The sequence below is a fragment of the Lycorma delicatula genome, chromosome 10, assembly GCF_047948215.1.
Source record: "Lycorma delicatula isolate Av1 chromosome 10, ASM4794821v1, whole genome shotgun sequence".
Lineage (NCBI taxonomy): Eukaryota > Metazoa > Arthropoda > Insecta > Hemiptera > Fulgoridae > Lycorma > Lycorma delicatula.
In genome coordinates, this window is record NC_134464.1 from 111,029,398 (window position 1) to 111,054,296 (window position 24,899).

At 30.8% G+C, this 24,899-nt stretch overlaps 1 protein-coding gene across 5 annotated transcripts in view; it reads right to left on the reverse strand.

The window, feature by feature from the left end:
• The window catches only part of Mf (myofilin), a 117,988-nt gene that overhangs the window by 55,234 nt on the left and 37,855 nt on the right, over window positions 1-24,899 (reverse strand). For all 5 annotated transcript variants that reach the window (XM_075376273.1, XM_075376272.1, XM_075376270.1 and 2 more), the window contains exon 2: window positions 1,389-1,538. In XM_075376273.1, coding sequence (XP_075232388.1) covers window positions 1,389-1,482 — 94 coding nt within the window. In that variant the 5' untranslated portion in view covers window positions 1,483-1,538. The remainder of the gene's footprint in view (window positions 1-1,388; window positions 1,539-24,899) is intronic.

Below are 24,899 nucleotides of genomic sequence, written 5' to 3' on the forward strand. Positions count from 1 at the left end.
CAAATTTATAATTATTTCTATTATTTGCGTAGTGACTTATTTGGGATCTGAATGTTTTGTGTTCCTGTTATTTATATATTATAAGAAAGGTTGTATGTATATTATGGGCAATATGATGAATTGGGAAGTATATGTAATTACTGGTTACTATCTATAATTCCTAATAATATTGGAGAGTATAATTAATTTATCAAGTATACTGGATATTGTGAATAATCTCCAATACTTCCTAGTAATATTGATTAATTAAAATTAGATGCCAACAAAATATAAAATAAAAATCTAACTTTAATATTATTTATTATTATAAGATAACTTGATTTAACTTAACTTAAGAATGCAGACTCAGTGCTTGTTCTTGTTCAGCCCAACAGCACTGTACTAATATAAATGACAATATATTATAGATTATAAAAGCGACTAGTTGCCATTGCTCATTTGACATGTTTTCTCTGTCTTATTTATCAAATACACCAACAAGTGCTGGAGAATATGTAAAATCACCAGTATATTTAATTTTTTTTTTGTCTTCAGTCATTTGACTGGTTTGATGCAGCTCTCCAAGATTCCCTATCTAGTGCTAGTCGTTTCATTTCAGTATACCCTCTACATCCTACATCCCTAACAATTTGTTTTACATATTCCAAACGTGGCCTGCCTACACAATTTTTCCCTTCTACCTGTCTCACCAATATTAAAGCAACTATTCCAGGATGCCTTAATATATGGCTTATAAGTCTGTCTCTTCTTTTAACTATATTTTTCCAAATGCTTCTTTCTTCACCCATTTCCCACAACACCTCTTCATTTGTCACTTTATCCACCCATCTGATTTTTAACATTCTCCTATAGCACCGCATTTCAAAAGCTTCTAATCTTTTCTTCTCAGGTATTCCGATCATCCAACTTTCAAGCAATAAATTACTATATACTTATTAAATTCTCCAATATTGCAGGTGATTATACATATTAACTGGCCAAATTTACCATAACATATATACTAACTCTACTCAGCAGGAGTGTTTGCTCAGTAGTATTTACAAACATTATATCATTATAACTTTATAAAAATTATGATTTAATTTGTTTTATAAACATTATACCTTTTGGTTATGTCTACTGTAATTGTAATATTTGGGTGAATAACACTCTAAATTATATTTTCAATATTGTATTGTTAAAAAAAATAATTTAAATAAATAACATTTAAAGATTTCTTAAAATCTAAACAATTTATCTACAATCAATTTAAAAATAACCAATTAACATTAGTATCTTAGAAAACTTAAAAATAACCTAAGAACCTATAATTTATTAAATGAATTCATAAAAATAACAGTTAATTTTTTAATATATGAAAACATCAAATAATATAAAAACCACTTTACCTTTAAGGGCTCTGACATATGATTGCCAGAATCTCGCCTTCCTTTGGATTGGTTCGTTACGGCCTATCATATCGAGATGATTTTTTAACAACATTTTGGTAATTAAAAATTAACCTTCTTCTTTCAAAACTCTAATCCAGATGTCTCTGTCTGAAAAAATATAAGAAAAGATTTTTTTAAATGTTTTTTATATTAATATTTTTTTTATGAAAATTTGTATATACATCATTATAGTTTGAATAAATATTGATTAAAAATTGAATATACCCTGATTTATATTCTAGTTAGTAGGTATTCATTAGTAAGTATATTAATTTTTATAATAATTTAATAAAATGTTGTCAATAATGAATTTTTTATCAATCAAACACAGTATTATTAAATCCAGCTAACATTTAAAAAAATTAATCCCATCAAAAATAATTAATTAATATTATGATTAAACTATCTATAAAATAGGGGGGGGGGAAATTAAAAAATAGTAATGGGAGTATTTAATAATGTCACCATTAAAAAAATTACAAAAATTATTTTAATTCTTTGTTATTCAATCACATTTATTTCCAATGATATTTAGTGACTGGATTTGCCTTCTGCATTATTAACAAAATATAACTAATAGTATTATTTATTTTAATTATGCAGAGTTCTTTAACAGGATATGGTATTTCCAAAAATTATCAATTTTAAAAAACATAGATTTTTAGCACAGGGAGCATTTTTCTACCACATAAAACAGCGTTAATGATATTTCTACTGACAGTCAAGTTCTAAAAACATAAGAATGACTTTCATCCTCGTAATAAATTAATTAAGGATCAGTATACTATATTTATTTGTAAATAACAAAACAATATCATTATTTTTGTTTGTTTATGGTAAAAATATAATTACGATTTCGTTTATAATTCTTTGTGAAAGCAGATATTAAATTTATTTATGTTAATCCAATTGTGCTGTCATTAACATTGTATACATGTTCTTACTGGGTTCAGTCTCATACAGTTACTCAGCATTGAGGTCCCCCCTAAACCTTTCTACATACATGTGTGTGTAGACCTTCATGCTAAAAGGGATTTTTTTATTTCACATTCTACTCTACATAACTTTCCAAATTAATCATATGCTATTTAGCAGTTTTTGTCACTTGTTAAACATATTCCCCTGAAATTCAGTTCACTTGCTTTCTTCTCATTTCCTTGTTCAGCATTTCTTATGAATTATCAGCAGTACTTGCCGATATATAGATAAGTTGCTATTTGTTAATAGCCTAATAAGCAGGCCTGGGCCTGTTAGGTGATATCAAAAGAATGTACTTGGATAAGTTTTAGGCTCTTATCCAAAGAATTGTAGGAATTTAAAACGAATTTGATATTTTACTTTATCAGAAAGTTATACCGATATTTTGTTTTTTCGAAAAAGTCCCTGTATTTCCATTCCGAACGAACTCGACCGAGAATTTGGGTTGTTATATTTTATGTATCAATTTGAAAGTGACTGGCGCAAAATTACGGCAGTTACTGTGTCCACAAGAAAGTGAAATAAATAAATAAATATATATAAACTGTAAACTTTTGAACTGATGGTGGTTTTGGGGTCTGGGAGATGTAAAACGCGAAGATATGTAGAAATTTTCTGGACGTCGAATCATGGTACCCATTATAATAGGTAGCTTTCTTATGAAATCTACCTAAAATACGTAAGTCTACGCGTAAAAACAAAATTATTTGAGGTAATGGTGATTGTAAGATGCTACATGATGCAGAAAATCGGGTGAAAATAAAACGTAGGAAATACCTTCCGTTATAGCTGATTGAAATAGCTATTACTTCTGAAATGGCTGAATCCGGAAGCCACTTTGTCCAAAATTGGGTAATAAAAATGAAAAATGATTGGGTAAAGAAATTGGGGAAAAGTTAGGAAGTTATATAGGTGAAGATATAATACATTTCTTTGCGCGTTTCACACTTGTAGGTTAAAAAATGAAAAAGGATGGTTTTCTGTATTTTTATTTCTAATTTTTTAAAAGAAAATATTTATTAATCAAATAAAATGTTATAATTCAATAAAATTAAAGAATGGAGAAAATAAAATAAAATTATCTACAATTTTTTATCATTATTACGAAAGGTAAATTTATAATAAACTTCAAACTCATCATCAAAGATATAAGGTGATTAAAGAAAACAGTAATATCTCATAAGTTTCCTTTAAAAATAAAATATAAACTGAAATAAATATTACACTTAATATATTATTTTCATTAATTTTTTTTAAAAGAAATTATAAAATAAATGACATCCGTTTTGATTTGAATAAATAAAATGATGCCTAAATATTTTTACTATGAATCATACAGCGTGTGTGCTCGATCTATCTCTTAACCTTAAGCTAGTTTGTTTAAAACATTTGGAAAATTGCCATTAAAAAAATGACTATGAAATTTAATAATGATTCATTAAATTTTTAATGATAATTAAAAACAAATCAAACCAAACCAAACAAGAAGAAATGATATTCCTTTAATTTTAAATGAAGAAAATTATATTACCTCATTAAAAATTAATTAATATGTAATGTGTAGTATTTTTGAATATAAAATGGTAAAATCTGCCGTTTTTCATTAGATAATGTGATGAGGTTGAGAGAGAAACAGATTAAGGAGAAATATTCCTTCATTATGTAACAGAAAATAGAAATGAAAAAAATAAAATCTCTTAAATATGAATTATATTTGTTAAACAGATTATTTTTTGAAATCCTATGGAAACAAAAAGAAGGAAAAATAATTTTTTCGTAGTTTATATCTGTGAAAACATTCGTTTCATCTTGCTTTTACTGACACACCAGCATTCTTAATTTACTTTGAATAGTGATTTATAAGTATATATAGTGTTAAATACAACATAGATTCAGCCGAAATGAAAATACATTTATTCACTTTTATAAGTAACTAGTCGGTCCATCTAGCTAGAATTTGGACCCTCGGGGCTCAGGTCATCCCAACCTCGTAGGGGAAGACACCCGCCTAATGACGTTCCGGTCCCCACAACCCCTCCACGTTCCTTGCCCTGTTGGGCTTTAACGGGAGTCGTCTATCGTCCTCTGACTATTTATATTTCATAGTAATAATCCTGGCCTCGATGGGATACCACTGATGCAAATGTCTCTGTAGATATTTGAATCAGTGATTTAATAACTCAGCTTATTGCCTTCGCTGTAGGCCTCGTCCGGACATCTTGAATGTCCTACATCGTATCCCTCTGAACTAGCTAATCGAGCTCGCGGAAGCGCAAACCCCGCACCTATTTTACTTATTATGAGCCAATTTCGTGAATGTCTCGTAATTCGAGGCAAAATAAATACAACATACCACCAAATATGTTGATCGCAACAACGAAATTTAATCCTAGTTACCTTAGTGAACTCAGCTAAATTTAATAAACCCGAGACTGGGGCTCAGATCAGCCCAGGCGAATCCCGAAGTCATTCCCTGAGGAAGGCCAAGGGGCCTATCCCATGGCCGTAGAGCTCGCTTCGCTCGCCATTCCCAATTTTCCAGGGGGACTGGCGTCCTGGACACCAGCGGAGCTAGCTTCGATTGCCATTCCTATCTACACAGAGATCCCCACTCCCATGGACCCCCGAGCTGTTCGTTATCCTCATGGTTGTAAGAATAATACTGATAGATAATAATTATAGTATTCAGGTTTTATGGAAACCTGAAAAAGAAATTAAATTACAAAACATATAATAATAGTAACTAAAGTACACACACCTTTGACGACGAAAAATTCAGAACTTGTTTCTTTTTCATAGTGGCAGAAATATAATAATGAAGTAAAAGGATTAATCTATTTTGTGCTCTATGAATATTTAAGTCACAACTTCACCCTCCTTGGTGGCGAAAAAATAATGAATATTTTTATTATCTTAACCTTCAAAGGAGCTAGGGACTCGGTCGATGGCTTAAAACCTTCCCTGGGATAACATGAATGTATCCTGCAAACTTGAAAGTAATCGGCCGGTTGGTCTTCGCGTGATGCGATAACAAACAAACAAACATTTTATATATATATATATACATTTCCCAATAACCGTGATCTGTTAGATCGAGTGTGTACATGATGCATGCAAAAGTTAAGCTTCAACCTACTAACAAATACCTCATTTGAATTTTGAAAATCGGACGATTGTTTGCAAAGATATTATAAGAGCACCCCATTGCACCTTCCAAAACAGCGCTCCAGGGGAAACCCGTTTGTTATTGGTAATGATTTGTCTAGCTTCCCATGAAGTGTCGCATACCACTCTAGCCTCACACGCAATCCCCACGGAAACACATTATTGTTAAACAGACATTTTTTAAATTTATTTAAAGTAAATTTAATTCTATTATTTTTGTGTTATTCATTCGATTGATACGAATAATTCAGTTCAAATCCAGCTTACTCAGTGATATAGACTTACAGTTCACAGTTCATTAATTTAATTCGTTAAAGTTTGTACTTCAACCGGCAAATCTCCACTACTACATAATACATATATATATTTTTTCGAGATGAAATATATCTAAAAACCTTTTCAGTTATGTCAAGAAACACGGGTAAAAATTTTGTTGCAATTGATCGAGTAGTTTTTTTGTTTATCCCGAACAAACATAAACCCTCTTCCTCTTCATACAGTAAAGAAAATGAATATGGTACCCTCTTCCTCTTAAATCTAAAATAAAGAAAAAGGTGGTTTAAACGTTGCTTCTCAGTCCCCTGATCACTAGTGTAAAATTTATAGCTTTTAGTTAAGAATGCTTTAAATAGTTTAAAATTACTACCAGCTAGTAGAAAGAAATGTAAACCAATATAATAAATATATATATATATATATATATATATATATATATATGTATTATTAAATATACGAACATATCATTTTACTGAAAATATATTACAAAACAGAATTCATTAAGCAATTTTCAACGTATGTTATATGTTAAGCTATATAGCAACCATAAATGGTCGTGGGCGACCTGATACGAGTCAGAAAACATTCTTGTAAACGACTCAGCCATTTTCAAGATTAACTGTATACTTTCCCAAGTAAAACTGGTATAATATTTGTTATTCTGTGAACAGCTAAGTCAATTTTCGGGAGTGATTTATGACGTCAGGTCACCTACAACCGTTTGATTTATGACGCTTTATTTTTTTTGATGATTAATTCATCGCATAAGTTCAAAGTTTACGCGTGGGAAAATGGAACGGATATTTATGTAGCGTATGAAAAATACCTTGCCTGATCGAGATTCGAACCGGGACCTTCCGGATGATTTAACATACAGCTATGTTAAAAATATACTTAATTATATTTTATTTAAAATAATTTTTAAAGGTATAAAATTAATAATAAAGTAAATTTTATGAATAGACCAAGAAGAGGTTTTGTTTAAATTTTCCTAATATGTACGTTGTTACAGAAAATATTATGTTTTTAATCACTTAAGTAAGTTTAATCAATTATGTGGATATTTTTAATTCGAGGCCTATGTATATTAATACTAGCCTTCTTTTATTCTAAAACTACCAATTTCGAAATTTTTTTTTTAATTTTGTAAAAATACTCTACTGGTTTCGAACTAAGAATCTTCTAAATAACTTTTAAAAAAAATTAAACTTTTTGTTAAAAATAATATAATTATAAATTTTGACATCACTGCTTAATGATGCATTGTTTTAGCTAAATGAAAGTCTCATGTCATTCTGATATTCATACAAAACTGAAAGAAAGTAATATATAAATCTGGCGTTATTGCCTTTTTCATACGTTATTATTGCCTAATAAATTTCTGTATGAAAACTTGGAATCCTTAATTGATACTATGAAAAAGAAGCGAATTTCTTTCTGTGCACACTTGTTAAGATTACCGCAGGATAGGATTACTAAGAGAATTATCGATCGATTTTGGTCTTTAAAAACTCCACCATTATGGATCAAAGAAATTAAAGAAGACATGCAAGAATTAAATTTGACTTACGAAGATTTACTTAATAAATCCGAAAAATTAAAATTTGTTATTAAAGATCCGAATACCAACTTTAAAGTAAGAACTTTTAATTATACAAAAAGGGTTAATTCAGAAGAGGATCGTAAAGCAAGATCTTTAAGAATGACTAAATATTGGGAGAAAGTAAAAGTTAAGAACTTAAAGGCCAAAAGTTAGGCAAAAAAGACTTGAATTATTCTGACTAAAGTGGTCCTTTGCGGCCTTAAAAGTATAAAAAAAAATCTGGCGTTAATTTAAATTTATATGAATATACATTTTAAAAAAGTCATACACATTCCTGAATTTCAAAAAAACCTTATCTCACAATTGGTAGTAGTCTCTTTCCATCGTTTCTAAGTATTTTTTATCTCGCATTTTTATAAAATGTGGGTTTATTCCATAATATCGATTTTTATACGTTTAATAATTTTAAACAGAAATTAAATAAATTTTTAAATAATAACATTAAAATCGGCTTTAAAAAATTATCTAAAACGTAAAAAAAATGTATTGCTTATCAAAATTTCGAACTTTAGTGAAAAATTTAAATCGGAACTAAATTAAAGAATAGTTATAATGAAATGAATCTTTTGATTATCTATTTTATAAAAATCAAGTTAGTCGTTCTGGAATTAGAGATTTATAAATATACAAATAAAGAAGTAGCCTTAGTCAAATTTAGTACCTCTACTTTTTATTTAATCTTTTTTAATTATATACCGTACCGATAGAATCTTAATTAAAATTAAGTATAACTGTAAGAAAAAAGTAAACAGATAAAACAGATCAAATAGTATTGAATAATACCTTGAAAATATTTTAAGTGCTGTAATTACATTAGAAATAATAGTAATAAAAAGTAATTACGCAAAGTCAAGGCCATTGCGTAAGACGATATTATATTTTAATTATACATTAACGTAAGAAAGATTTTATATTAAAGAATACCGTTTTATCTTTGTAACACGTGGTATGTGATGTTAGCCAGTAAACCATGATTTCAGTAAATGATGCGAATCAAATTCTTAGTAAATCTTGGTATGCGTCTGTTTCAATTTAAAACAGTTACAATGTTTATCTTTTCATTCTTTCTTTTTACAGATGTTTTAAGATTACCATGACGTACTTTATAATGTATACCGTATAAAGCATTTTTTATTTATGTTCATACGCACATACAATACGTTTAAAAAAGATACTAGTATTAAAAAGAAATACTTTTTGGCACAAACCCTGTAAAGTGTTTTGTTTTTTTTTGTTTTGTCTTAAAAAGAAAAAAATATATTAGACAAGAGTTTTATTTTAGTTTTAAATTTAAACATTTTGGATATCACTCAAAAACTGAATCATCTCGTGGAAATAAAATATTTAGACATTATTAATTATGCGTAATGATTATAGATAAATCTTATTGTAAATTCATGTATATATTTTTATTTATTTATTTTTATAAAAAAAATGTAAATTGATTATTTTCTTTTGATAAAAATCGGTTTAAAGAATTATAAATATACAAAATAAAAAATAACCACCAGAATTTTTGGTGAAGTTAATATCTTACAGATTTATCATTTAATTTGATAGGTTCAGTTAACAGTAATATTTTAGGATTAGTTGATGTTAAACGGTGAAAGAAAAACGACTGATCTAAAATTTGTCTTATATTTAAGACAAAATCAAATAAAAATAAAAATAACATAAAAATATAGAAATTATAAATATTTACCATTTAAACGCACTGTATCAAAACTAGTATAGTAATATTTCTTGACCGCTGTTCGGAATCCTCAAAACAAAACTGTTGAAATAAAACTAAGGATTTTTTCTTTGCATAATATTTTCTGGATAAACCTTAAGTTTCCCCCACATATATTGTTATTCTGAGAAGAGCTAAGTCGTTTTCGGGAGTGATTTATGACGTCAGATCGCCTACAAAACCGAATGGTTTATGACGCTTTATTTTTGTTGATGATTAATTCACCGCATAAGTTCAAAGTTTATGCGTGGGAATATGGTACGGGTATTTATGTAGCGTATGAAAAATACTTTGCCTGATCGGGATTCGAACCCGGGACCTTCCGGATGATTTAACATATAACTATGTTAAAAATATACTTAATTATACTTTATTTAAAATAATTTTTAAAGGTATAAAATCAACAATAAAGTAAATTCTATGACCAGACCAAGAAGAGGTTTTGCTAAAATTTTTGTAATATTTACGTTGTTACAAAGAATATTATGTTTTCAATCAATTAACATACAACTATGTTAATAATATACTTAATTATATTTTATTTAAAATAATTTTTTTTTACAAACATCTGGAAAAACCAAGAACGCATCTTACTAAAAAGAAAAAATATTGGAAGGTAAAAAGTTAAAGAAGAATGAAAAGCAGTTATATAAAATATATACCGTGCGTCCCATGAAGAGGTGTACGTTTTTGATTTAGTATCGCTCGTCCATTCCGCTACCGATTCTATCGAAACTTTATAGCCCTTTTAACGAACGTTTGGAAAATGTGCTGTGAAAATTTTAAACCTTCTGGGATTTATAGAAACAAAATGGCGGCTTTTAAATTAAAACTTCAATTTCAGATAAACCATACTTTTTATTCATTACAAAATAGCTGGTAAAAATTATTAAAAATGGTAAAACGATCAATTTATGAAAATTTGTATACACGTTCTTTTTACGATGTAAGTGCACACTAAGAAAGGATTTTTGAAATTACAAGTTTAAAGGATTAAAATCGAATAACAATGAAATTAAATATTTTTTTTATTACTCAGTAACAAATGAAGATATCAACTTGATTTTTGGTCTTTAAAATTTGATCTTTATATAAATATCTAAAAAACCATTCTCTAGATTTTTGAAACTTCGGGTTTAAAGGGTTAAAATAAATTTTGAATTTCTTTTGAAACTCGGTTTTTTATTTTTTAATTCTTCGGTAACAAATGAAGACATCAACTTGATCTTTGGTGTGTGTAATTTTCATGTAAATATCTAAAACCAATTTCTAGAATCTTCGTAATTCAACCTTGAAAGGGGTGAAGAAAGGTAGAATATTCGAACAATGATTGCGAATTCTCCCCATTTCCGATTACACTAAATGAAGTATTCATTAGATTGGGGTTTGCAAATACTCTTCAGATAAATATCTAAAAACCATTTTTGGTTTTTTTTTAATTTCGATTTTTTAAGGGCGCATCGGTTTACGGCGCGGTGGCTCAACCAATATAGCCTATGTTATTGTATGTACAACACGTTTGCCTGCATCTGTCTTACTTCGGATGGGTAACCAGTAATTAATATTTTTAAGATGATGGGCCAGCTGTTTTGAAACCCACATTCTTAGATCACTCAAAGTTAAGGCTTGTACTGACAAAAATGTTGCTGTGAAGAAATTAATTTTATAAACTGAACAGGTATTAATTTTTATTTATTATTACTATTCTCTCAACCATGAGTTTAATGAACACAGGAAGGTTCAGGGAGTAGAGCCCCCGGCTAGACCGGGACCGACTTCCTGACCGCGACAGGAAAACAAAAGTCACATAGCGAGGGCGCGAAGCATCGTCTGATGTGCTAGTATGTGTACTCACATACTAGCACATCAGACGCGGTAGTATATATATATATATATAGCCCGCAGTAGTATATATATATATATATACTACTGAAATATATATACTACTGACAGATTGATGAAAATTTGTATACACGTTCTTCTTACGGTGTATGTGCACATTAAGAAAGGATTTTTTGAAATTACGAGTTTAAATGGTTAAAATGGAGTAACAATGAAATGTATTATATTTTAATTTCTCAGTAAAAATGAAGATATATTTTTTTGTTGTGTGTAATCTCCATGAAAAAATATCTAAAAAAGTAATTTCTAGATTTTTGAATTTTTTTTCGAAACCTGACTATTTTCTTTTTCGGTGTGCGTAATCGTCATGTGAATATCTAAAAACCAATTTCTAGATATTTCGAAATTCGAACTTGAACGAAATTTTGAACAAAGATTGCAAATTTTCCCCATTTCCGACTATATTAAACTAGATATTGAATAGATCTGGGCTTGCAAATATTCTTCAGATGAATATCTATCTAAAAATCGTTTTCGATTTTTTTTTAATCTCGATTTTTTAAGGGTTGCGTCGCTGTTCAGCGGCGGGTTAACCAATATAGCCACTGCCACTGTATGCGCGACGGCTCCAGTTAGTTGATTAGGAAAAAAATTGACCGCGGCGGGAAGCGAGTGAAGCTGCGACAGGAAGCTAGTATTTAATATTTTAAGAAAGTCGTTATAATACAACTATTAACAGAAATATTTTAATATCAAAATATTTATTATTTAGAAAAAAAATTATAATAATTATAAATAGCATATTATTTAACCATAATATTATTATTAAACAAAATTTAATAATAATAAAAAAAAAAATTCCACCGATCTCCGTGGCGGAGTGGTGGTGTCTCGGCATTTCATTCGGAGGTCTCGAGTTCGAATAGCGATCAGGGATGGCATTTTAATAATAATAATAATAATAGGAATTATTATTATTATTATTTTTAAGTGAAAAATAAAGCAATACAATCTTACAAGTGTTTAGTTTTTCATATTAATGCCTGAAACGAGGCAGTTTAATCTTTTTTTTTTTTTAAATTCTGAATAAAGTTACGTCAGAAGAGCTACAATATGTGATATGAACTTTAAAATCTAAACATTTTTCAATATTTACTTTTTTTTAATATTTATTTTTCGATTTTCCTGAAAAATTTTCATTAGAAAAGTTACAAAATTTATGAATTGACACCCTCGATTTAAAACCAAACATTTTAGAGTGTATATCCATTCAACTTTTGGAAATTTTATAAAATTACCCAAAAAGATAAAGTTATCATTACAGAATTGTGCCAAACTTTTAATTTTTAATATTTAAATAAAAAAAATAGTTTAAATAGAGAAAATATTAATACGCGAACAAATATTTAAGTTTCACTTTTCGATCAAGCATGATTTTTGGCGTTCTGAGTCCAAAGCAAATTGTTAAAATAATTTATTTTTATCCATATTTTGATCACTCTGCAAGGTAAACAAATTAATACATTTTTAATGCTTGTTTTGCTACGAATCAAAACAACTAGCCATTTTTAATGAATCATATATATAGTTGTTTTTAGTTGCGTTTTGCATCAGAAAAGGAATTAATGGGGGTTTTTGCATCTATATTTTCTAATGATAGGCTTTCAAACCACTATAAAAACCTTTTGCCTATCCCACTCCAATGATCTGTGGTAACAAAAATATCTTTTTAAGCAAAAAAATAATTTTAAAACTTAAAAAAAAAAAATTTATTTTAAATTTAAATCAATCTCGCAAATTGCCCATTGTATTTCAAATGTAAAAATTTTATTTTTTGACAGTCCTTATTCTTTATTATTTCTTGAGAAAAAATTACAGGAAAAAAATGTTCAACCTCTTTCTAAAAAATTATAACATTTTTATTTAGATTATGACTATATCTTTGTATTTTTAGAACAATTTAAAAATGTTTCTTACTTTCCCATCTAGATAGCTCTATCTAGCAGACCTATATCTTTAGAAGGGAAAGTGTTGTAATTGGTCCAATTTGAGTATAAGCGGTTTTTCCCGGATCTTGACGTTTTGACAGCTATGGAACCCAAAAAAATGGGATGGAAATATTCCGGATGTTTGGTGTTGGCCTCTAAATCAGTAGTTCTGATCTTCATAACTACTGGACCGATTTTGACCAAACTTGGTCAGATTATTTCTATATATGGGGCATTGATTTCATTAAATTTTCAACTTAAAAGGGTGAAGCTGTAGAGCAAGTTCATCCTAAGTATCTCGAGATTTCGCATAATGAAGGTCATATATTTTTTAGGCACATTTGTTAGCAATTACAAAATAACAATGTTTGCAAAAAAAAGGTTTTTACAAGATCTCACCCCACCCCAAAAAAATTTTTTTTACTTTGAACCTTTGTTGTGATCGCTATGATGATTTTTTTCATTGTGGTTTCTTCTATTGTCGTCTAATTATACATATAAATTAATCTTTACTAAATTTATTTCTTTCCTCTATAGCCTCCGGGAATCACCGTAAGGTATTTCTTCAGAGGATGAATGAGAATGATATGTATGCATATAAGTGTAGTCTTGTACAGTCTCAGGTCGACCATTTCTGAGATGTGTGGTTAATTGAAACCCAACCACCAAAGAACACCGGTATCCACGATATAGAATTCAAATCCACGTAAAAGCAGTTGCTTTTACTAGAATTTGAACGTTGGAACTCTCAACTTCGAAATCTTTACTAAGATGCATCACCGAGCGGCAGGACTCGATCAAAACTCATGTATTTTTAACATTTTTCTTTTTTATTGTAATTAAGATTTCTTTTAAAACAAGATTTTTTATAAAATTGAATTTTGACTCCTAATTTAGGGTTCGGGCAAAAAGTAACAAACCTAGTTTGTGAGGTATCAATTTATGCATTTTCAAGAGCGCTGAAAACGATTTTAAAGTTGTTGAAATTAAAAATTTTTTTTAGTAAAAGCAGATTTGAAATTTGTGGTTTAACCTCAAAGTCAATAATATTATCTTGTAATTATAAAGTGGGATCTTTTCAATATGTCATTAACATATTAATTATATTTAATTTATAAATAGCCGTGTGACGGGAAAAACCTACAACTGTGTTGTCAGCTTTTTTAAAATTATTATCACCACTTACGGATTATTTTATTAAAAATTCATTTTACCGAATGATTTCACTGTGAAATATTCACAGTGAATGATCATTGAACTTTAATGAATTCACTGTGATAGTCTACCTGAGACTGTATGAGACTACACTTCACGTTACACTTATACATATCCTCAGAAGTAATACCTGACAGTGATTCCCGGAGGCTATAAAGAAAGAAGTTTAGTAAAGATTAATTTATATGTATAATTAGACGACAATAGAAGAAACCACAATGAAAAACAATAATAGCGATCACAACAAAGGTTCAAAGTTATGAACTTTTTTTGGGGAGGAGGAGAGATCTTGTAAAAACCTTTTTTTGCAAATATTAGTACAGTCAATTTGTATTTTTATTTGAAAATCCTTACCTAGGGGTAATGAGGGAAGCTTAACTCCAGATTTTTAACATCCCCCTTCCCATAGAATTTTGAAAAACTCAAAAAGTTTTTGAAATACGTTTTTCTCTGAATCTATGCATTTTAGAGAAAAGTTTTACAAACAAAAAATGTAGAGGACATTCTCCTCTACAATTAATGTCTTTAAAGTTATGCCGTATAATTTGAAATTGAAATATTAGGTGGCGCTGAAGTTGTAAAAAACGTGTTTTTTCGGTTTTTTCACCGGAAATAATTGTTTTTTGTCTGTATTGTATTTGGAAAAGTAGTTAATCTAACAAAAAAATTACAACTTTTATTTAAACAATTTTCTTGTACGACTTACCGTTTTGGAGCTGTAGCTTATGAAAATGTGAAAATGTTGTGAATTGGGCACGTGTTCGAAACCGGTCTAGTCGTTTACAACATTTTTTACATCTTCAGCGCCACCTAGTATTTCAATTTCAAATTATACGGCATAACTTTAAATACATTAATTGTAGAGGAAAATGTCCTCTATATTTTTTGCTTGAAAAACTTTTCTCTAAAATGCATAGATTCAGAGAAAAACGCATTTCAAAAGCTTTTTGAGTATTTCGAGTTTTTCAAAAATTTATGGGAGGGGAGATGTTAAAAATCTGGAGTTAAGCTTCCCTCATCACCCCTAACGCATGAACAAAATATCAATCGTTAGGTAAGGATTTTCAAATACAGCCTATTTTGATGACAAGTTGCCTATTGTTATTTTTTAATTATTAATAAATGTGCCTTAGAAAAATATGACCTTAATTAGGCGAAATCTCGATTAATTTATATGCATAATTAGACGACACTAAAAGAAACCACAATGAAAAACAAGTATGGGAGCTTTAAAAATGAAAAGTACATTTTTTTGCGATTTCAGATTTTTAATGTTCAAAACGTACTTTGTTAAACAATAAAGTCAATAAAATAATCCAATACTCCTTCCGTATTTAAAAAAAAAAAAAACATTTTACTCAAAAAATCGAAAAGTTTTTTCAAAATTGAATTGTATAATTCACCTGCTTGACCAGGAAAGTAATAAAAAAGATTAATTTTTAATTTTTACTAATTAATATATTCAAAATGAAATGTGAATCATTCCGGTAAGAGCACAGGTTCTTCATACCGGAAGAGATCAAAAATTTGAAGTTGGCACTGTTCCGTAGAGAAGGCGGGAGTAAAAAGTTATTTGTTAAATAAGAGTAACTTCCTCCACCTTTTCAGTGATAACCTTGAATTTTGCAGGACTATTTACCTAAAAAAAAAAATTACATACACTGGTGTTCTCTGCAATAGAAACACATAATATTTTTAAAATTCTTTTACTTTTAGATTATTTAATATTTTTAGTAACCATATTACTAACATACTTTTTATGATTTGTAATCGGATCTTTATAGATTAAACAAAAAATTATATACGATTTTTCGTGTTTTTCCTTTAAAAATTTCTAGATGATAATATTAAAATATGGTAAATTTTATAATTTTTTATGTTAAAATGGACATCAATTTTCTCTGTCTTGAAAAAATAAAATAAATTTTTACTGTTTTTAATATACAAATAAAAGCTCAATAAAAAAAAAATATCCGCTATAAATCAAGCATTGGTTGTTATTTTAGTATGACACAACCAGATCGCACTAAAATACATCAAAGAATTACAGGGGTTACGTTGGAACGGATCATTCGACCAGACATTTCTTCTTACCCCAGTTCAAGTTAACAAAATATCCCTGCCACACAACACAAATCACACAACGCAGATGTATAATATTAGACAACACGAACAGCTGCGATTAAAAATAGAAGCACTTTGTATATGTAAAAAGTGCGTGCGAGAAAGCGCGTTTGAATAAGAAACCACTAAAGGTCTGCATATCAACAGAACCTCAATCATCGCATTGGAATTTTTTTTTTTATATATGCGCGCATGCGTGAATGTATTTTAAGAAAAAATAGCACAAGGCTATTAATTTAACAAATAAGTTATACATTAAATAAAAATTGAATTATTAAAAACAATAATTTATTTAAAAATATTAATCCAAAATTATTTAAATATTTTATACTTTATAGTAAAGAGCAAGTATTAAGAAAAAATAAATGAAAAATTATAAATTAAAGTTATAAATTTATTTATTTTGAATTTACGGTGAAAATATATAAAAATCAAACTTCTAAAACACAAGATTTTAAGTAGTTCTTTGATATTACAATAAAAAAAACCGTTTACACTTTCAGAGACTTTTCTGGATCTCTGTTATGGGGTAGTTATCAGCTCCTTTTCTAATCAAAATTATATGTTAATAAATGTATAGTTCATTATTTAAATGAAATTCGACTGGAAAGAATTTAATATTCATCTCCACCATTCTGATTTACAAGCATTAGTCAAAATAAATTCATAGCTGTATAAGAGCTTCATTACTCATGATGTTTTTAATCAGTCACAAAAATATTCGAAATACTGTAACCATTTTACACATATATTCATTTTATATAATATTTTTTACCATTTTTTAACCACACAAGGCCAACCGGTAACCGCCTAGAAGACGTTGCCTCGGTTGACCTTATGTAACGCGGCGATGTCTAACAACTAACCTTCAGCATTGTCCATCCATTGGACTTTCCCAACGGGATCCTCCTGGTTCACTGAAGCAACACGATCTCCGCTTCTGGATGCCGTGATGGCTCTCCTCAGGAGGGCTACCCTCCCCGTACCTACTCATAGTCGGGGTCCGAGTATGCCCCCATGCATATTCCCCGACACTCACGCGCCCATCCCTCAAACCTCGAGGGTCCTTCACGCGTCATCAGAGTGCCCCGACCTAGTTACTCTTGCATGTGACCAGGCCAAGATATCCTCAGCAAGAGGGCTACCTCTCTGGACCTGCACGGTTCCGCGCTTTGACCCTTCTGGCTACATGATATATTTTTTACCTGGTTCTCGTTATGTGAACGATTAAAAGTTTTGGCGTGGTTTTTGTTAAAAGTTTTTATTTTTTTATTTTATTTTTTTAACTGTAAGTAAATGTAATGTAGAGAACGCAAATGTAAAGTCGTCCAAAATCCAGTTTCTGTTAAAACATAGGCAATTATTTATGGACTATTTAATTTATTTTAACCGATTTTCTCCTACTTCCTACTACTACTTTCTACATTACTTTTGTATGTATAGATATGTCATTAAATTTAGGATAGCTTAAGAATCAATTTAAAGATGATTTTGAATACATGTTCTGCTACCAATAAGAAATATTTGTTTTTATAAAAAAAATTACAGTTTATTAAACCACGATGTTATCATAAAGAACTTAAAATGTCTTTGTTTTGAAACTAAATATTATATTGGATGATTCAAAAAGGACTTAACAACTTTAAAAGCGATTAAAATTTTTTTAATATAATTTAAAGATTCGGTTAAGATCTCATTTTATTGAAAAACAAATCAGTTACGACTCATATAGTCCATTAGTACCGAATTCGGCCACCAGCGCTATCACCAGTGTTGTTAAAAATGGATACATTTACTTGTGCGGAATGTGATCGCTCTGTGTTTTGGTTTCACGATTTGTTGTAAGTAACTGTGCAGTTCAATGTAATTTTCGTATGAGTACGATAGGAAGCCTCCTATTAGGCATATAATTTCCTCTTGGCACCAAAACTTCGTTAAGATAGGTAATTCTGTTAAACACAAAATCACTTGGACGCCCACGTGTCCTTGAAGCTGCTGTAGAACAACTCGGAGAAGGATTTGCACTCGACGTACGTCATGTGAGACTGACACTCCACAAACGACTGTTAGGGACGTATTACGTAAACGATTCCACTTGAAGTCATGGAAATTAACCGTGGTTCAACATATTACAGTTAATGACGAAGTTGCTCGGCTGCAGTTTTGTGTGAAAATGATGGATAGATTTACAGAAAGCGATACATTTTTGTATAATGTAATTCTTAATGATGAGTTAACGTTTCACATCAGTTGCAAGGTGAACACCCATAACTACTGAGTATGAGGTAGCGAAAACCCTCATGAAACTTTGCAGCACATTTGTGATAGCCGTAAAGTCAAGGCTTTTTGTGCCCTAAGCAAACAAAGACGGTACGGCCCGTTCTTCTTCCAGGAGGCAATCGATTAAAAACAGTTAGGTAATTAGTCATGAGTATGACTAATTATTAACTTTTTTCTTTTTCCTATTTAGCCTCCGGTAACTACCGTTCAGATAATACTTCTTAGGATGAATGAGGAAGAAGCAGAAGACAGTTAAACATCTTCAGTAGAATGACAGAACAACAGATTCACCCCGTTACCAACAACGCAGCAAACAGAATCAAAAATTGTCCACAAATAACTCCTGAGGCGTTCCAGGATATAATTAAAGAGGAGATAGCTAAAATACCGCCGAGTAACAATAAATATCACCCGGTTTATTAGTGGTCTGCAGAGATAGAAGAGCAGAGAAGAATCATGCAACGATACAAAAGAGTAGCTCAGAGATTACGCGCTAGAAATAGAACGGAAGAAGAAGGTCGTCTTGCAATAGAGCAATACAGACAAGCTAGGAAAATACTCAACTTCCTTATCAAACAAGCTAAAAAAAAGAAATGGCTGGAGTTGTGTGAAGAGCTTAACGTAGATCCCTGGGGAAAGGCATTTAGGATAGTGACCAAACGCCTGGGAAGATACGTGCCGACATTGAGTGCTGAAATGTCGGCACGACAGGTTAAATTGCTATTTCCCAGAATAGAAGATCTCAATAGAGAGGTAATTGAGTGTCAGGCTGGCAGGTTCACTCAAAAGGAGGTTTTGGAAGCCATCATGAAATTAAAAAATAAAAAAAGTCCAGGACCGGATGGCATACCTGCCACCATCATTAAAGACCTTGCCAGGATCATACCCTGGGAATTAGTGGATGTTGCAAGTTATGGCTTACAAAACCGTAACTTCCCCAATAGTTGGAAAGAAGCCAGAACTGTTTTCATTCCTAAAATAGGACCAAATCAAGAACATGTAGGATACAGACCAATCACACTAATAAATAACATGGGTAAGGTAGTCGAAAGACTACTAGAAACCCGACTCAGAGAAGAAATCGAGGAAAAAGATTGTTTACATGAGGAGCAATATGGTTTTAGAAAAGGCCGGTCTACGATAAACGCGATCGACTAAGTTAAGACCTGGGCATTAAATAGTAGAAACGGCACGTGGAGAACTAGGAAAATCCCACTTATAATGTTGGATATAAAAAATGCTTTTGGATCTGTTCATTGGAAAGCCATTATCGCAGCATTACAAGCCATGAATATAAGTGATTATCTAGTCAACCAGATTAATCAATACCTTTACCATAGATTCATTGAGGTTAAAACGTTAGAAGGAAAATCCACATTTGAGATATTTGGAGGAGTTCCACAAGGATCAGTCCTTGGGCCTATACTGTGGAATATTTTTTATGACAAAACTTTTAGATTGGATTATCCCGAGGGGGTTTTTGTTGTTGGATATGCTGATGATATTGCTATCCTAGTGGAAGACAGAGAAGTTAATAACCTAGAGGATTAAGCAAATCAGGCGTTACGAATAATTGATGAATGGCTGGTAGGAAGCATGCTACAGATATCCCCTAACAAATCCTGTTGTTTGGTGTTTTCAGGTAGAAGACCTATTAGAAACCTCAATATAAACATTAAAGGAGAGAGAATTAAGGAGGTCAAAGAAGCAAAGTATTTAGGGGTTCTTTTGGATAAAAGCCTAAGATTTAGCAAACACGTAGAGATGATTTGTAAGAAGGTCACTCCTCTGATTAAGGAATTGAGGACTCTTTTCCAGAACCATGGTACACCGAAAATGGTAATAAGGAGACTGATAACTGCGGCTACCACGTCAGCAATTTTATATGCGGCCCCGATATGGGGAGATACAATGAATATTCAGAGAAACAAAACAAAATTAAAAAGAGTACACAGGCTTGCTTTACTGCGTGTAGCCGCGGGATACAGAACAGTGTCATACGATGCGTTGTGTATATTAACGAAGGTTATACCCATTGATTTACAAATTAAAGGAAGAACATTTAGATATAGGGGTATGTCCAAAGATGAGGTTGAACGGCTAATTGATCAAGAGTGGCAGGATACATGGACACACTCTAGAGTTGGGGATTGGATCAGGCGACTAATCCCCAACATAAATACGTGGACTAGCAATAGAATAGGTAATGTAGATTTTTATACGACACAACTGTTGACGGGGCATGGCTCGTTCGGCCATTATCTGTTTAGAATTGGAAAAAGACCTACCCCACAATGTGTGTACTGCCCAGAGACTGTTGATGCGGAACACACTGTTTGTATGCCCAAGATGGGCTCCAAATAGAAGAGAAATTTCGGACAACGGACTTACACCTGAAAACCTCTTAAATTGGATGGTCTATAGTGACGATAACTGGGATTGGTTCCGTAGGTTTGCCGGGGAAATCTTACGCACCAAGGAAGAAGAGGACAGAAGAAGGGGTTTGTGAAATTAGGGTAGGGAGGACAGTCCCTCCGTGGTGTGCGCCGTGGTGGTACGCCGTGGTGTGCGGGTTCCTGAGAAGGGGAGGAACTCCTGGGGAGTGTGGGACAAATAAAAGACCGAGTCCCGGTTGGCGGTGCCGCTCCTGCGGGTGCCTCGGCGCTTAGTGAGGACGGTACCGCTGATTAGAGGCAAAGGCATAATGACCGAGACCCGGTTCCCTGCTGAGCCATACCCCGTCTCCAAGGCGGGGGATTAGAGGCAGGCGAATAAAATAAAATTAAAGATCCGAGACCGGGGGAGCTAACCTGCCGTGCCGGGTGTACAACCGGTGGGCGGGGGACGCTCCCTTAGAGTAAAAGGACACTCTCCCCGACTGAGTATACTTAAATGGATATCCGGTCGGGGAGAGTAGGGGAAGAAAAAAAGAAGAAAAAAAAAAAAAAAAAAGATATCACGGATGTTTCTAGGTAGATTAAACTGAGAACGCAAAGCCGCATAACATATGTAGTCCACGAGAATGTGGTGCACAGTCATGCAGCAGTTGCCGCATGACTGTGCACCACACAGACTAATATAATTAGTCAGAAAATGCATATAAAACTTAAATATATATTCTGCTATTCCAGAAAGTCTTAGCTCACACTAAGTTCTACTGTTTTAGGCCGACTCTTAACCTTTTTTTTCCTGTTTAGCCTCCGGTAACTACCGTTTAGATAATACTTCAGAGGATGAATAAGGATGATATGTATGAGTGTAAATGAAGTGTAAAGTCTTGTACAGTCTCACTTCAACCATTCCTGAGATGTGTGGTTAATTGAAACCCAACCACCACCAAAGAACACCGGTATCCTCGATCTAATATTCAAATCCGTATAAAAATAACTATCTTTACTAGGACTTGAACGCTGGAACTCTCGACTTCCAAATCAGCTGATTTGGGAAGACGTGTTCACCACTAAACCAACCCGGTTGGTTTAATTATTAACTTGTTTTATTCAATTTGAACGGCTGTTTAACTACACATAATCATTTTTAGCAACTATTTTATAATGAATAAAAAATGAGGATTATCTGAAATTAATGTTTTCATTTGGAAACCGTCATTCTGTTTCTATAAATCCTAGAAGGTTAACATTTTCATAGAACATTCGTCAAACCTTCATTAAAACATCTGTAAAGTTTAAAAATTAGCGGTGGAGGAATGGGTGAGTGATACCAAATCAAAAGCATATACCACTTCGAGGAACATACTACATATATATGGGAGTTTGTTTAATTATATATATATATATATATATATATATATATATATGGTAATTTTTATGTGTTGTAATTATCCTGTAAATATAAAATTCATTGAATAAGATTCATAAAAAGAGGAAAGATTTTCACTTTGACTCATACGGTAAAATGGAATAATCAGTTTTATACGTAATTAATTCGGGACTAAAAATCGACTATAATGTTAAAATATTTTGTACGATTATAATATTTATGAAAATTTTAAAGATATAACAAGCTCATTTATTTCATTTAACTTTTTGTTACTAAAATTAAAATAATAAAATATGAATGATTTATGAATATTTTATTATGTCTCTTTTTCTCAAAATCCATCTGTAATTCTGTATATTAAAAAAAATAGTAAAAAATCAAACTGTAGCAAAATGGGAACCATAATTTATTTTAAAAGATCTAACAAATTGTATTTATTTAACATGACACAGACTGTTGATTCATATCTATTAATTTCTAAGAATGCTACAGAATGAGATATTTTAAATTTTGCGAAATCATCAGATTTTATGTTGAAATCACGAGGTTATCGTTTGCATTTGTTAGTTTAGTGGAAAATAACTACTCAATAAATGGAACAGTTAAATAGGTCATCTGAAGCTAAATTGAAGTAAGGGTTTAACTGGATTGGAAGTGTTTGATCATCCACACCTCTCCTGTCAAACTACTGTTAGTTAGAATTCATTGCTAATTCCGGTCAAAATATAAAAACTTCATAGTTACCTATGTTTATAAAAATTATGCGCACCATTGTAGTTCAATAAATTGGATGAAAATATCATTTTTTAAATCCCATATCAACCGGGCTGTTTTTATACTTTAATAATTATTGAATTTTATACTAAAAAAATTTTAAGTTTGATTAAAAACTGGTAGACTGGTATCAGATGAACAATTTTTTCTTCATTTAATTTGTTAAATAATGATAGTAGGACCTATGCAATTAAAAAATTAAAAATAAACCTAGAAGATTAAACATTTTTTTTTAATATTCCAACTGAATTAAATGATGAATTGATAATGTATGTAGATTAACAGGTGAAGTATTTGGTTGATCTTTACAGATCATTTAGGTCAATGTTATTCAGAGTAGGCAAAATTAATATTTCGGGTTCCACAACTTCGATTTTAGGGCCTCTTTTTTTTTATTATTTATTTGAATGATCTTTCTTTTAACTCCAAAGTGAAATTGTTATATTGATGATAATTCAGCTGCTATAAAAGAGAACTCCAAATAAGACCTAAAAAATTCAGGAGAGGAAATGATTGTAGAATTGGAACACTGGTTTAAATATAATAATTTAATGTTCAATTAATCTAAAACAGGGCTAATACAATTTACATCTAATTCTAGAAATAATAACGATCTAGTTTTAAATATGGATGGTGAGATGGTTGCATCAGAGAAATTGGTGAAATTGTTGGGGTTGTTACATTGGGGAATAAAAATTTGAGGAAAAGTTGCATTGGAAGGAACACATACATAAGCTACCCAAGAGAATTAGCAGTGTTTTTTTTAAATTGAGCTGTTTAACTAAGGAGACAAATTTTGAAATAAAAGTGGTAATATATATAGGATATTTTTATTCTTAGTAAAATTTGTAATTATTCTATGGAACATATCTCTTCTCATCCAAAACATACTTAAAATATAGAAAAAAATTGTCAGAATAATGTCTAAATCAGATTTTAATGCATTATGTACGCCACTTTATAAAAATTATAAATTGTTAGTGCTGCCCTGTATTGTTTATATGTGTGAACTGTTAATACATGTAGATCAAAATTTAAATTTTTATATAAGGGATAAGTCGAGTCATCAACATGATATTCAAAATCATGATGTAATAAATTATGATGAAATCAATGAAGTAATAAAACAAAATACTAAGGAAAATAACAAGAACTAATTAAAATTAAGTCGCTAGAAAATAAACCATGTTGAGTGAAAGAAAAAGCTATCATTTTTCCTGTTTAATTATTATTATTATTATTATTAATAAATAATAATAGTAATATATTGCCATTCATTAAGAACATTAACTGCTATGTGTAACAAGAACATTAAGGACGTCCTTGTTCTAAACATCCTGTCCATTCTGTTTGTTTTAAATCAAGAAAGACTGCGATGTGTATTTGTATGGACTCAGGGCATGCTGGTATCCTAGGAATTGAAAGCTGCCAGAATTGCAACAGTTTGTATTATATGGATATAATTCTGGTTTGAAAGGCAGATGTTAGAAATTACCTAACCAACACTATAAGAAATACATGGAATAATGAATGGAGGGAGCTAATTATGAAATTAAATGCTTTTAAAACTTCTCCATATAATTGGAAGAGCAACTTGAAACTGACTCGCCGAGAACAAGTGGTGTTGACCAAACTCAGAATTGGTCTCACATGAAAAAGAAATTTATATTTGTTAACCGGAGAAAGAAGACCAATGTGTGGTGTGTGTAATA